This window comes from Macrobrachium nipponense, chromosome 33 (genome assembly GCF_015104395.2).
Source record: "Macrobrachium nipponense isolate FS-2020 chromosome 33, ASM1510439v2, whole genome shotgun sequence".
In the NCBI taxonomy this organism is placed as follows: domain Eukaryota; kingdom Metazoa; phylum Arthropoda; class Malacostraca; order Decapoda; family Palaemonidae; genus Macrobrachium; species Macrobrachium nipponense.
This window is the reverse complement of record NC_087219.1, coordinates 54,481,869-54,497,417: the sequence shown is the minus strand read 5'-3', so window position 1 is coordinate 54,497,417 and position 15,549 is coordinate 54,481,869. Positions and strand designations below refer to the sequence as shown.

At 37.6% G+C, this 15,549-nt stretch overlaps 1 protein-coding gene across 3 annotated transcripts in view; it reads right to left on the bottom strand.

The window, feature by feature from the left end:
* The window catches only part of LOC135203203 (sodium-coupled monocarboxylate transporter 2-like), a 16,995-nt gene extending 2,466 nt beyond the window's left edge, over positions 1-14,529 (bottom strand). The window contains exons 1-9 of one of the 3 annotated variants that reach the window (XM_064232953.1): positions 14,245-14,529; positions 11,391-11,524; positions 9,932-10,120; positions 9,127-9,281; positions 8,815-8,955; positions 1,633-1,851; positions 1,122-1,240; positions 710-864; positions 280-533 (exon numbers count right to left, since the gene is read on the bottom strand). In XM_064232953.1, the coding sequence (XP_064089023.1) occupies positions 280-533; positions 710-864; positions 1,122-1,240; positions 1,633-1,851; positions 8,815-8,955; positions 9,127-9,281; positions 9,932-10,120; positions 11,391-11,524; positions 14,245-14,458 (1,580 nt within the window). In that variant the 5' untranslated portion in view covers positions 14,459-14,529. Of the gene's footprint in view, positions 1-279; positions 534-709; positions 865-1,121; positions 1,241-1,632; positions 1,852-8,814; positions 8,956-9,126; positions 9,282-9,931; positions 10,121-11,390; positions 11,525-13,576; positions 13,771-14,244 lie in introns of those variants that run through there. The other 2 variants (XM_064232954.1, XM_064232955.1) reach the window with 2 other exon arrangements.
* Between the last annotated feature and the right edge of the window lie 1,020 nt (positions 14,530-15,549).

The window sequence follows — 15,549 nt, the reverse complement described above, 5'->3', positions numbered from 1 at the left end:
GTAGGTACGAATCGGGAGGGTTGGGGTGACAGCATCGCCAGGTTCCAGCGCCCATAGCACATGCTAACAAGCTCGTAATGATATTAATAATCGTCAAGATACATCATGAGGTCTATGAAGTTTATAGAGTTTCACTTAACGAACAGGCAAATTACTCACTTTACGAACAGGCAAAGTATTCACTTTACAAACAGGCAAAGTACTCACTTTACGAACAGGCAACGTACTCACTTTACGAACAGGCAAAGTACTCACTTTACGAACAGGCAAAGTACTCACTCTCCCGCAAAAGTAGGAACTGCAGTTGTTACGTCATCCCCGACGACGGAGTAAATTGCATTGGCCCCTGGAAGAGGGTCACTAGAAAGAGATGAAGTGAGGTTTAGGGTTACGTTGGAAAAGTTGACCACATTTTCCAGGCATCCGTCAGTGGACAGAGGAAGTTTTTTCGGGTTTCCTAGGCCATTAACAAACTTTCCCACAACAAGCCAGACAGCGAATATCGCAGATGAAATAAATCCTGCGTACGCACCCTGAAAGACGAATGTATAATAGATTTTTTTATATGTAAATATAGGAAGTGGACGTGATCATTAGTCGGCAGTATAACTTCAACAAATGCTAGTGAAGATATTCCAAAATTTAGCCATTCAACGTACAGTTTACCATTTGCATTTAAGCACACTGAAACTTCGAGAAGTGCACGTACCTTTAGATTTAACCAAGGAAGGCACATGCCACCCAAGAATAATCCACACATTGGCCCAGCCATGGCATGAGTAAATGTGGCAGCAACGTTTGCAATACTGCCAAGATGACCAACAAGCATTCCAAGACCAGTAGCCAGGAGGCCTGACAACAAAGCTGCAAGAAGAGTATGTCACTGAGGTATTACGTCATAAGGGAACAAAAACTGGAACTGATTTTTCAGGTATTATATCTTGCTTATACTGATAGAGTTATCCACCTCCATTCTTTGGGTCAAGGATGCATAGGAATAGTTATTCAATAAGAAACTAATAAAGAGGTAAGCCAGTTAAAGTAAGACTAATGTTCAGAAGTCATTGCTATAATTATCTTGTTTCAGTATTTGATCAGTTCATGCGCACGAGGACACTTACAAAGAAGTTTGACTATTCTCACAGCTTTTGCCTCAGAGATTTCTTTGAAGATGGTCCAGTTTAGGAAAAAGTCTTCCCAAAGTAGAGAAGCCAAGGAGTTCCCGAATGATGACATAGTACTGGAAAGATATATTGGTTATCAAGAAGTAGTCCGACCATCTTTCAATGTAAGGTATTCAATCTCTAGTATCCACAAAAATTATGATGGACTAACATGATGGACTACATGCTACAGAAACTCACTAACTGCCATATCTGAATAATCTGTAGTCATGGAGCCTTGTGGCAAAGCTAGTGCTGAGTTCTGTAGAATGTAGTAGATATCCCAGAGCGCTTAATTAGCATTGCTAACGTTAACAAAAAACAATTCCTTAACAACAGAGACAAAGTGATATCAGAAGATGCGGTTCAGACTAAACCTCTGATATGGTATTGCAGCAGATTCATTTCCTTTTAATGCAGAAAAATAATAAAGCTAAGATACCAATATAACCACTAGATTCTGTCCTACCTGAACACGCTGGCATAAACTGCAGAGATGAAGAGTCCCACCACTCCAGGCAGATGTGAGAGCTTTTCCATCACCAGAAACGGCATGATCTGGTCGGGTTTCAGTATTGCTCCTCTTGTCAGGGGATCACAGGTGCTGTATGCTGCATATGCCACGATACCGGAAAAGTAGACCAGCACCCATGTAGCGCATACTCCCAGACAGAAAATTGTACAAGCTCTGTAAGGATGCGACACATTAAGAATGAACTAACTAGAGTCTCCAGAACGATGATTGCAACTCAGATTCCCCCTTCTAAGAAAAACAACTTTATTTCTCTGATCCTCTTTGTTGTGGAAAAATAGAGATGAACCTCACGATGAAGACCAACACAAATCTATCTGGTGACCTCTGAGTGAACCAGTTGACCTCAGGTACTTATTTATTTGTGCAAGACTCCAGTAAATAGATGAGACCTATATTCTCTATCACAATGGAACTATGAAGGATTTCTTCAAAGTTATAAACAAAAGTATACAATAATAAAAGAATTTCCTTATTGCATGCATACAATTTTTGTCGCCAGTTCATCTAGAAAAATTAACTTTAATTCTTATGATAGTGTAATAAGATAGTTAGCAGATGACCTTCAAAGTACTTAAAACATTCAGAAAAACTGAGTGCATAATATTGACCATAATGGAGTCTTTAATTGAAATTATGTTTAGCAACTGCATGTTGATCTGCGTCTAAGAATTTATATATTTTTTTATTTGTGCTTGTATGCCTAAATAAATGTTGAAAACAATTTGATGCGGCAGTAGAAATGGCTACAGAGTGTTTACTTCCTTGGTTATAAAAATGCAAATCGAAGATGGCCGAACTAAATGCACAAGAAAGTAATTCACAATTTTACCGCATTATTGAGGCGGGACACCATTAGATAAATGATATGGGAACCGTTTTTCCTCAGCACAAGCAGGTTCATTTGCCCGGGCAATAATAAGCAAGAATGATATTAGCATCGATTTCCAGTTACTGATGAGGCAAGTAAGAGAATTAACAATTAAGAGAGTAACAACTGCAGAGAGAACTGAGAATAGCACTTGCCTCGGCAGCATACAGAAAAGAAAGTTTTTAATTAAAACTACCCAAAATGCTCGTAATTGATTTGACAAATTTTTACTAACCAAGTAAAGGTGCAGATCTTTTTAACGTTCTCCATTCAGAAAGAGGCTCAAAATGCAATAAGTTATGAGTTTACTATTTAACCCCAAATACTGAGCTTTAATTAGCATCCCTGCGAGGTCACAGGATAAAAGAATCATTGCAATAAGAAAAATACATCAGACCCAATAGCTTTAAAATTCCTCAATTGATGCAGTGGTGAAATAAAGAATATTCAGTGTGAAGGAATGATCTGAGGAATATGGATGTAAGTATTGAGATGGTTCATCATGAAGAGAAAAAATGTTTTAGGGGTCCTAGTAAACACAAATTCTCGTCAGAGTCCTGCAGATTATAATCAAGATTCAGGGCTGAGAACAGCATCATTCCTTCACAGCATTTCCCTAACTCGGCATCATAGCATGAAATTATGGTTCCCGTTTTACACAAGTGATTCGGTAAGTAATAGTGCAGCAAATAAAATCATTTTTTTTCCCTAAATTACTTCAGTTAATGACACAAACATAAAAGTTGGTACATATCTTCTCCATAGAAAACTTTTTAAAAATTACTGGGTGTTCACTCAAAATTCCAACATGTCTGTCGTTTTTCAAGATGGCAGCTAGTCAAAGTTTTAACATGGGACTCATGTGCCTCTGGTCATGTTTTTATGCATTTGTTTTGGTTATACACATTTTGGGCAGAGTCACCAAGCAAAAGTGAAATGTATTTCTGTTAAAGATTTCATATAGCATATATAAAGAAAGATGGCATCCACTATGGCAGCCAAAAAACCTTAAATAATCGCATCCCAGGATTCAGTAGGCATGGAAAAATGTCTTCCTGTTCAATATAATAGTTTGCAAATCTATGTATAATTTAGGTGGTGGTTTTAATTTTAGTTTTAGTTTAAAAGAGTGACTGTCAGCACCCAAGCAGGTGTCACTCAGCATGAGGTTCAGTGTCGCCAATCTTGCTTTACTTACGCTGTACCTAGCTTTGCTTCAGTGTAGTTTAGTAGCCTAGTGTCCCAACGCTGTCTAATAGCCTCATATAATTTAGTTGGTAGAAAGTATATATATAGTTATATTATATATATATATATATAGATATATAATATATATATATATATATATATATATAGTTGGTAGGTCTAGTTAGACAGCCACGCCTGAATTGACAGGAGGTGCCAGCATGGGAGAACAGAGCCAAGGGAAAGTGGGCTCTACACAGCTTGCTCATGTACTTACCTGGATGTGTACTTATCGCACGAGACTTAAATGGCACTGGAGGAATGATCGGGCTAGGTGTAAGGTGACATAACCTAGTTGTATCCCATACATCAATGTGCATATCAGATTAAGGTTGTAAAAGGATAGCCTCTCTACCTTAGTCAAAAGTTCATAATGGCAAGTATAAATTCAATCACTGGCAAAAGGAACCGACTTAGCTAATGTTATCTTTGCCATGAATACAAGGAAAATGAAGGTTTCACTTCACCCTTGGCCTGAACATGATGGGTACGTAATAATTTCAACTAATGTGCCATTGTTCCAGGAGATTGATGAAATGCTGCTTAACTCTGACCCAGCAAGACTTGATGAAGGTTGAGACATAAGGGCAACACTGACAAAACATGGCAAAATACCACAAGAGTTGTAGAGTCATGTGTAATAATGCAAAACTTGACTGTGCAATAGAGCGAAAATCTGCAATTGAAGGTAGTGAACCATAGGAAAAGCATGCTAAACAGCATCGAATGAGTTATGACAATAAAGAATGCATTTTTTTGTGAAAATGTGGCACCTGTATCACATCTTCGACGGGTAATCTCAACAGGAGACGACATGAGTGAGCTGACACACTTAATGATGGTGAATTATTGGCAAAACTAGGTGCAGGTGATGCAATTGCACAAGAGCTGAAATACCATCTTGTATGTCTCACTGGCCTTGGCAATAGGAAAATGTTCCATCTTAGAAATCTTAAGAAAGAACATCACTGGTTCTATCAGAGCTTGTTAATTATATCAGTGAAACCAGCTTGAGTTCAGATGGTCCTGCCATATTTCCTCTAGCAGACATATCTCCATTATACCAGCAGTGCCTGGAACAATTGGGCATTGCCTCACCCACTGTATACAAGACTGAAGGATAAATTGTTAGCAGAAATCCCTGAATTAGAAGCAAATAAGCAAAGAAGAATGAGCTACTTGCCTTACAGAAAGATGTAGCTTTAGTCCTATCTCAGGCATCTGACTACTCAGATACACTTATGATTGCTAAAGCAGCAAAGATACCGAGGAAGCATATTCTAGATCATCAATCCAGGTTTCATGGCACCTTTGGTGAAGAATGCATCAATGATGCCATACCTCAAAGTCTGCCCCAGTTCATTAGTATGGTCAAACCTGGTGCAGACATAAAGTCACAGCTAAGGTTTGACTCATCAAAGTCAGACCTGGCTATTGCTCAGCTCCTGCAGTACAACTGCTTCTCAAAACAGAAGGAAGGAGCAAGTGTACACATGCTCAAATAAGTTGTGGCAGCGTTTCATAATTTTCCGTTCACCTGCCTGATGCACAATTCATGCCTTATTAATCTATGTTTCTTTTCGTAAATGGAAGAAACAGTTACTGATATCTTTAGAACATCATGTTATGTTATTGCGTATAACTATTTTCCATACAAAAAAAATTGACACGAACGAATCAAGTGATAAAAAACGTCATATCACAACCACTGACATACACTGCTGAGTAGATAGGAGACACCTATCACTATAGTAGATTCACATCAACCGTGCATTTGATGTCTAGGCCAGCCTCTTACGATGCTCCTGATTGGCTGTTGATAAGCCAGTGACAGGGCTGGAAACTCTCAGTCTTTCTCGAGAGTTCATATAGGCAGGATGCATGTTCCACCTCTCCTCAGAGACACTTTTGAAAGATGTATCCCTCAGGAGAGATGGAACATAGATCCTACTCATATGAACTATCGAGAGAGACTGAGAGTTTCCAACCCTGTGATTGGCTTATCAACAGCCAATCAGGAGCGTCGTAAGGGACTGGCCTAGACATCAAATGCCCAGTTAATGTGAATCTACTATAGTAGTCTCGCATAAACATAGTCCTTATATAAATATCATTTCAAAATTAAGCTGAAGGTAGTGGAACGATTCCATTTGTTGAATTTTACAGAAAATATTGGAAACTCACAAAATGCTATCAAAGATAACAAAGAAAAAATAAATAAATGATAACCTAACAGAGTGAACCATGCGACCTCACTCTTGATAACCGTTATTTTAACATTGCCGTCACCGACAGCCGAAGCCTTAAAATGCAAATGTTTATAGAACATTTTCTGCTCAAAATCACTTTTTCTTTCATTCCCCAAAATATTTACAAACACTGGTGTTACACCCTGTATAATCGTTGCAGGTGCCAAAGAACAGCCCCTGATTACAGCACTAAGTTTTTATTGTCAAAAAAATAATCTGAAAAAGACTTAAGCGAGAAAGTCGCCTTTCATAAGTCCTATCCTTTCAGCTACTTACGATATGCTTATAGCATTAGGTCCAGGCATACTACATGTCAAACTAATTTTAATTAATTTATATTTAGAAGAAACAAATAGCTACAGACAGATAACCTAAGACGTCAGTTTAGACTCCCACAGCTTTCCAACGTGTCCGGATGAAACGGATGATATCATTGAAATGCAAGGAATTAGATAAAAAAAAGACTAAATTATATTCGTTTAATTTTTCATTATTGCTTTTGACTTGAGATAGCAAGGTCTGAGTAAATTATGTTAAGCAATTATGAAAAAAAGGATAAGAAAAAATGATAACATGGCCAATAAAAAAGAATAACGGGAATAAGCAAATAAAGCAGATTAATATAGATATTGTTGAGTTAAATATTCATTCACATTACGTATCCGAGAGAGTATACTGCTGAAAATAGACCTAGGCTAAACAGGTGTCAAAATCAGAAGTCAAATTTAGACCCACTGAATATGTCATGCAAATTATTTTATTGATCAAAGGACAAAATTACTTTAATTACAAATTGCTATTAAAGAATATTGACGCCTTAATGTATGACGACACCCCAGTACAGTACAATACGTTGGGTCAAGACTCGAATGGCAGCAAAGCCAACTTCAAAATGCTTATGTTGTCACGTAGTTTGAGTTGAGAATAAAATTAGAATTCGTGGACTCATGGTTATATATTTTCCTTACTTTGCAAAATAATTATCTTTGATATGTTGAATTAATCTATAAAATTCTAATTTAATTTATTTCAAATATAACATCTATGAAAGGAAATATTTATTGATAAGTAAATAATCTGGCACCTGCATATGGCAATAGTTCCATAACGAACAATGAATTAAGAAACTATACCAATAGTTCCTGGGCAGACTGTGCATTAACACTCAAAGGATAGGGAAACTCATTTTCTATGCCAAAACCAGGAAGAGCAACCTGGTAGAAAAGCTTCATGATCATGGCATGAGCATTTCCTATGGCAGGGTGCTGGAGATATCAGCTCAACTGGGAGACGCCACTGTCACGAAGTATGTGGAAGAGGGTATAGTCTGTCTACCTGTCTTGAGAAAGGGCTTGTTTACCACTGCGTTCATGGATAACATCGACCACAACCCTTCAGCAACTACAGCTACTACCTCTTGTCACAGGACCAGCATTTCGGTCTTCCAGCACCCTGCCAAAGACAACCAGAGGGAAGAGCATCAGCCACTACAGTTTGGGCCAGAGAGGGTTAAATCTGTACCTGAACTACCTGACTCCTTCAAAAATATCCCCCAGCTTCCTTCAAGTCCAAAAAACCCAACACCACCAAGTGGTGCAGTACCAAAGCCAGTCTCAGACCTGCTAGGACCCCAACTGGTCTTGAAGTATGAAATATAGAAAAGGAACAGCATGCCAGATATGGGACATTCTTCCAGAGGCCACTATATTTTTTCCCAAGCAGAGTAAATACCTGCCAACCATCGACGATGGTGATTTGAAGAAGATTCCGGAGGGGTTGTGGTCCTCATGTATGACAGGTCAAGCACTGTTGACAATGCGGATGAGGTCAGACTTGACTTGTTTGCCAGAAAGCAGAGACCATATGAAACCATTCCTCCAATCAGAGTCCAGCTGACTAGGTTTGGGAAAAGATTGGCGAGGACTGGAAAGTCCTTTGGACAGCCAACTCCTCCATTGCAAAGAGTTGTGAACAGCTTTCAAAATGTGGCCGTAAGTGGTTGCCGTGGCATGTGCAAATGCTATAGGCATCGGCTTATATGCACAGTTTTGTGTAGCAAATGTAAGGTATAATCATAATGTGAGGTGTAACTATAATGTTGCAAATGATGCTTCAGATACAACTGAATGAGAATTTCATCACACTAAAGGGTGACGCCAAACATCTTTAAAATCTTCTACTCATTTTGGGCCTAAAATAAAAGACATCGAGACAGTGCTCAAACATAGAAAAAATACTTATAATCATACTCCATTATAGTATTCTGCTTGTATACTTTTCAGCAGCATTATGGGGTCGCTTTCCAAGATGTAATATTGATAGTACCCCAACAGAAACGCTAGAAACAGATTCTCTGGCCTCATAAAAGAAGGCATAGAAAATAATTTCATGTCTTTATCTTTCTTAGTCGCAGAGTTATCAAGCAAAATGCTTCATGGCGGCCATTTTGTTCGTCATCTTTATCACAATGGTAGATATAGTAGTGGGCGCTCTGGTGCTATTTTCAATTAACTCTTCTCGCCAGGAAGACATTATTTAGATAATGATTGATGTATTTATTTCAACTGTTCAACAATGATTTACTGAGTGTCAAAAAACGAAACTAGCAGCCATCTTGAAAAGTGTCGGCCATATTGAAATTTTGCGTGGACACAGATTTTCCAATAGAGGGGGTTAAAATAAGCCAAATTTCATGCTTGTATCACAAACTGAAGTATTTTTCTACTTATCTGCTGCGCTATAAGCAAAAGTTACCTTTTAGCCAAATCAAGAGTTGGGACAGAAGAGAACCTCTGGTGACCTGGCTGACTGAGCCCTACATTTAAAACTACGACTACCATTCCATGCATCTGGACAGACCAGAAGGTATGACGAACCAAAGGGTCTGGATCCATGCTGTAAGAAAAACAGTCGATTTCAAAAAAGAAATTTTTATTCCATTTTACTGTAAGATATATCACCATTCCTTTTAAGTATCTTTGTACAGTAATTTTTTGTAAAGGTAAGCTTACTTAAAACCCCACTTCCTCTACGAATCGACAATCATACCAGATTACGTGTACCTACTTGAAAAACTCCAATCTTCCACCTTTTCCGGCTTTGTAGAAGACATCACCAATGCCATCCAGATCCATGAGACAGAAAACAAATGTTAGCACAAGTCCCAGGACCATCAGGAACGACTGCAGTACATCTGTATACACCACAGCTTTTACTCCACCCTGGAGGGACAGATGAATGAATTACATTCCGTGGACCTAATTTGTATGTTCATTACGGATGGTGAACTTTATAGAACAGCTTCAAGAAAAATGTAGTAAGCCTATCTTTGTCGAGAACCCGGAATTGGAATGAAATAGCAACAAAATCATAGAAGTACTTTCATTACATTTAAATAACCTGAGAATTTGAGTTATCTAATTCGATCTTTAAACAAGACTTCAACTACATCATACTTTCTTACCTTATTGACCACCAAGAAAGAGACCTCAATTTAATTATCACATAATTAATTATTTTTTCAGTTATTCAAAGTTGTGAGCTAAGAACATTTTTAAGTAAAAAAGCAGTGACTTAGTAACATGTGAGAAAAAACACAGGAATAGATAAATGTAGAGGCCCATCCTAAACCTAAGATGTATATGGCAAATACAGATGACAATTCTAAATCTAATCTGTTTCTGAATATGTCAATAACTCTGTAAGAGATGTAAATATACCTCTTGCAAACTTACAAAAAGAATTTATAATATTCCCCATGACAGATTTCTATTATTTTCTTAAAAGCCCTTGTATGGGACAAGTGGACTATTTGAAATGTGCAATAGACCACGTTGTAGCCCAGGGTTAAAATGAAGCTCTCAAAACTCACAATAGTGATGTAAAATGTGCAGCTGAGACCAATGATGGCAACTGACAAGTTAGGTGAAAGACCTGTCACTGCAGACAGGGCGAGAGATGGACTGTAGAGAACGATGCTCATGTAGATGAGAGCCGAGATCATGAGAGTCAGTGATCCCAAATTCTTAAGAGTTTTGGAACCGTATCTCAAGACGATGTACTGTTGGCGAGATGAATAAAAACTAGTATTGTATTATTGGGAAGGTGAATAAAAACTGGCAATGTACTTTTTGTGAGGTGAATAAAACTGGTCATGTGCTGTTGGCAAGGTGATTAAAACTGGCATTGTACTGTTAGGTAGGTGAATAAAAACCATGTACGGTTGGCAAGGTAAATAGAAATTGTCAATGTACTGTTGGCAATTGGCACAAAAACGGGCAACCGTACTTTTGGTTTGGGTCATTCTTTGTACCAAAAACCGGGCAAGTGTTCTGTTTGGCAATGGTTAATTAAAAAAAAAAAAAACAAAACTTGGCAATGTACTGTTTGGCAATTGGTAAACAACAAAAACGGTTTTCAATTGTACTGTTGGCAATTGGTACAAAAACGGGCAATGTACTGTTGGCAATTGGTACAAAAACGGGCAACGTACTGTTGGCAATTGGTTAAACAAAAAAACGGGCAAACGGTACCTGTTTGGCAATTTGGTACAAAAAAGGGCAATGTACTGTTGGCAAGGTGAATAACAACTGGCAATGTGAATAAAAACTGACAACGTGCTGTTGGTAAAATGAATAAAAAGTGGCAAATGTTTATTATATGACGACAATACATTGGTTGTAGCATCAGTTACAGCAATGTTTGTGTGTACTAAAACATGAGCTTGTTTTTAAAGCATTGCTTGTTATTTTTGCTGGAATAACTAACATTCTTTACGGATCAGTTTAATCCTTGTATCAAGTACAGCAAGGATGGAATGTCTTGAGTAAAACAAAACAAAAACAAAAAGAAATTCGAAATGGCACTTTATCAGGAACTGTGCTATATTCTACAAAAGCTAATATCTTTTACAAAAGATACATTCCTAAATACTATCACTTGTATCGCAACTCCTTATTCCAAAAAACTAATTCACCTCTTTTATTTATGTAACTCGTAAACTAAAGCAATATGAACATTGTCATTTGCTAAGACAAAAATATGTTATATTTATCTCGACATTAAGCAACAAGAATTTTTGTCTTTTACCTGACCAGTGGATCGTTTATTAACAAGCATCTGAAATACCCCATCTTTTTACATATTTCATAAAACAGCAACAAGGCATAATCACCTCCTTTTACAATAAAAGTCCATTACCATTTAGAAAAATATGACAAATAGATATATGCCATTTTTTGAAGTATTGGTATTTTTCATTTACAAATAAAGAATTTGCTCTTACTCTATATATATCATTCAAAATAAAAGCTAGGACGCTGAATAATTACCCGGCTAATCGAAGCTATTTTCAGAGGATATAAAACTGGCAGTATAAGTTGGTGTAATATCAGCGACCCGTAGACTATCCCGAGAATGCTCAGGGACAACTGAGTTCCAAAAAAGTACATTTCAGCTGGGAGGCCTGTTTCAGGTTAAAGAAAATAAGTTGCCCCTCTGGAAAATCTTTAAAGTTTCAAATCAGTCAAAATCTGGAAAAGAATCTTTATTAAAGTTTCCCGCCAGATAAAACTTAACACATTCCTGTAGGTTTCAACTAACAACTGCTAATTCAAAGGCAAATCCTTGAAGTTCCAAATCAGTCAAAATCTGAAAAGAATCTTCAACGTTTCCAATCAGGTAAAACGTAGCAAATTCCTGTGATTTCATCCAACAAGTACCAATTTTTACATATTGTGAAATACGAATATTAATATTGACTTGAAAGAAAAATCGGTTTATAAGATTTAGCAAGAAGATCAAGTAATTCAATAATGCTCATAATGAACAAATAATTGTTAAAGTTATACTTACACTTATAAATGTCTTCATTCTGAAAAACTCAATAACAAGGAACCTAGACTTACCATCCTACTGATTTTTTTCTTTTAAGTTCACCCCGTACGGAAAAAGAAATTTTTCATTTCATGATTCGTGTCTGCTCCCGGTAATCATATTAGATAAACATTTGCGAGAGACCTTCAACAAACGTAGTCAACATAGTAAAAAGGATTTGAACGATGAATAAGTTTTATCAGCTTAGGTTTCCCAGTTTCCGAGAGGGAAAAAGCAGCAATTTATTTCTTTCTTCGTCTGCCTCGCATCAACCTTCTCGTTTAAAATTCTCAACATATTAACCGCCTCTTGCGACCCTTACCTCCAGAGGAAAGTGGCTAGCCATGATGATACCGAATCTGCATTTAAAGTGGGCTTACCAAAACCAGTAATATTATTTTTTGTATAATAGATGATGCCCAGATGAAAATTTTATATTAGTACCCGAAAAGTGTCGTATGAATGCGTGAACTATTTCAAATTTCACTTTGAGACCCGCTTTTGTGGAATATGAGTCAAGAAAAATGGAAAGAAAACAATTATAATGTATTCTCTAACAAATGTTAATTAAAACGACTGAGTAGTGAAATCAACAGGTTAGGCAGTTAAAAAGTATTTAGGGAATCCTGCTAAACGAAGTTTGTAATTAAAGCAAGATACGATAAAACATTTGTACTTCATGACTTCAACAATTGATTACTGTTGCCTCTTTTGATGAGAAACAGCTCTCAAAATACAATACTACTCGGGGAGTGAACTCCAAGAGAGCATGATGTTAGTCGATTATGGCTATCATTGCCAAGTCAACAAAACAGAAACTTCATACTATCTTTCAAGTTATGCTGATTATGGCTTGTAGCATAAAGTAACTAGTTTCTGCAGCAAAAATACCAGTAATTAGGTTCTCAACCCTAGCCATTTCTAACCCATCATCTGCAGCACAGATTTCCATGTAGGAAATCTATAGTATCCCATTTCTGTTCGATAAGATGACGTTAGTGACCCGGTGCTGGGGATACTTATAGTTTATAATGTCAAATTTCTTATTTCAAAATCACACTTACAATGACTGTTTCCAGAATTTTGCCTGTTCCTTAATATTTTAAAAAATGGAGATTCAGTCCTCATATGTGTTAATGTTTTGAGCATTAAAAGTAACAGAGAAATCCTTAGGGAGTGGCATAAAAAGGCAAAATTTGCTATTTCGAAGAACTATAAACTAGAAACAATAGCCCGTGCCAGCAGAAACTGGCTCAAAGTATGAACAAAAGCAATAGAGCAAAGTCGAGTAACTCCTTCCACTAATTCTGGACATGTCTTGCTTTACACGTTCCTTGTTTTAATAGATTCGGTTATCAAAATGCCTTCTTTCTCACCAAAACTCAGGTTTTACTTGTCATGGATTCATTTCGACTCTACCTCTTTTTTGTTTACTAATATTTTGGATCCTTCACCCCTACAACTACGGGGCGCCCCCTCAAACTCCTCACAAAACTATTTCATGACAAGAACATAATCCACACGCCCACCTCCTTTCCTAAAGCTACACACCCTTTCTGTCAGTTCTGCCATTTGTTTGATTTTCTCGGTCAAAATCCTACCACTTACCTACTTTTATGTACTCTATTAGATTCACACCAACCGTACATTTGATGTCTAGGCCAGTCCCTTACGACGCTCCTGATTGGATGTTGATAAGCCAGTCACAGGGCTGGAAACTCTCCTCAGTCTCTCGAGAGAGAGTTCACAAAGGCAGGATGTATGTACCAGCTCTCCTGAAAGACGTATATTTCAGGAGAGGTAAAACAAAGATCCTACCCATGTAAACTCTCGAGAGAGACTGAGGGTTTCCAGCCCTGTGATTGGTTTATCAACAGCCAATCAGGAGCGTCGCCAGGGACTGGCCTAGACATCATATGCACAGTTGATGTGAATCTACTATTGTAGCATCGTCCTCTTATGAATTTTCCAGTCACCTTCGTCACGTTTAGCCCGACCGCCCCATTCTTTATGAAATGGTCTGAAGATTGCAGACTCAAGAGTCAACTAATAGATCAGTGAATATCATTTCTCATAAAAAAATTTAAAAAAAAAGTAAAACTTTTGCTGGAGAGAAGAGAAAAGGCTGTTTCCGTCAGAGATTAGTAATATATGTTATTTACTTCTAGATTTGGCTGTTTAGAACAAATATTTTTTGTAAGGCAGCGTTTATTCTAAAGGAAAATTACTCTCATATTAGCATTTTTTTACATCATTTTTAAATACTTATAAAAACTTTTGGCGTTTTCTTGGAGTGGAGAATTTACCCACCTAATATGGTTATGGGGGAGAGAAATCCCACGAGAAGAGATACCGCAACAGGGATGAGAGACATTTTGCCACTTCCCAAGAAGTAGTCACTGGTGGATTCATTTCGCTTTCCTTTGATTGCGCTGTAAACACCAATTCCGGAGGAAGCCACGAAGAGGGAGACAAACAGTATCCAGTCCAAGATTCCTAAGGTCTTCGCTTCGACGTCCCCCATCGTTTGCCAGAAAATGTTCAGGTGAAAACTGCGGTTCAGGAACAACCAAAGGCTAAGAACTAACTGAGCAAAGAGCACGCTCGGGGGAGGAAGAGGTTACATCTCAAGGGAGTGAGTCATCAACTTTGGTTTACTGGCTACGATTACATTTCGAATTATTTGCTTTTCTTACGGCACGAGGAATCTACATAGTACAATGTCTACCAGTCTTCTCCTGTATCGCCAAAACACTCGCCTTTTCGGTTCATTATACATTTCAAACACTGCTTTCACCTTTTTTCGCTCACATTGAAGACCCACACTTCACTTCCGTAAAGGAGAGATGCTTCAGCATTCATTTCATCTACCCTAGTCTTGGCTTCCATCGACACAACAATTTTCTTCCCTTCTGATACTCCCATCCTGCTGCCTATTTTGTGGCTCATCTGTTCTCTCATCTTACCCTCATCAATAATATCAATTCCTACATGCTTATATGAAACTACTGCTTTCATTCGATCACAGATCACAACGATCGTTATTACTCCGTCTTTCTAGTTCACATTAACCCTCATCACCTTACTCCTTTTCACACTTACTTTTAACTCGCTCTTCTTGCACACTCCGAACCTTCACTAACCTCGGAAGTTTCTCGTCACTATCACCAATCAAGAGTATATCGTCCGCAAACACAAACCGTTCCAAACTTCATTTAGGAACCATTATATCAAAAAACCTATGGAGACATACCACACCTTTGGCTCAACCCCAATTTCATACTAAACCCGCTTCTCTTCCGTTTATAATGAAACTCTATCGACTCCCCTACCGCCATTATAAAGTTTACCATCCACACTGTATCTCTATCAACTCTATAATGAACTTTCCATGGACCCATACTGCATCATTATCACAGAAAATTTCCACTTTATTTTCAAACTTTTCATATAAATTATTCATAAAAGACAAATGATCGATGCATTTTCTTCGTTGTTTAAACCCACAATGTGCTTCCCCTGTCAAACTTTCTGTTATCTGTCTTACTTTCTCAATCAAGATCCCACCATTCACCTTCCTTGATGTAATGAGCAAAGTTTTTCCCTTATATTTCT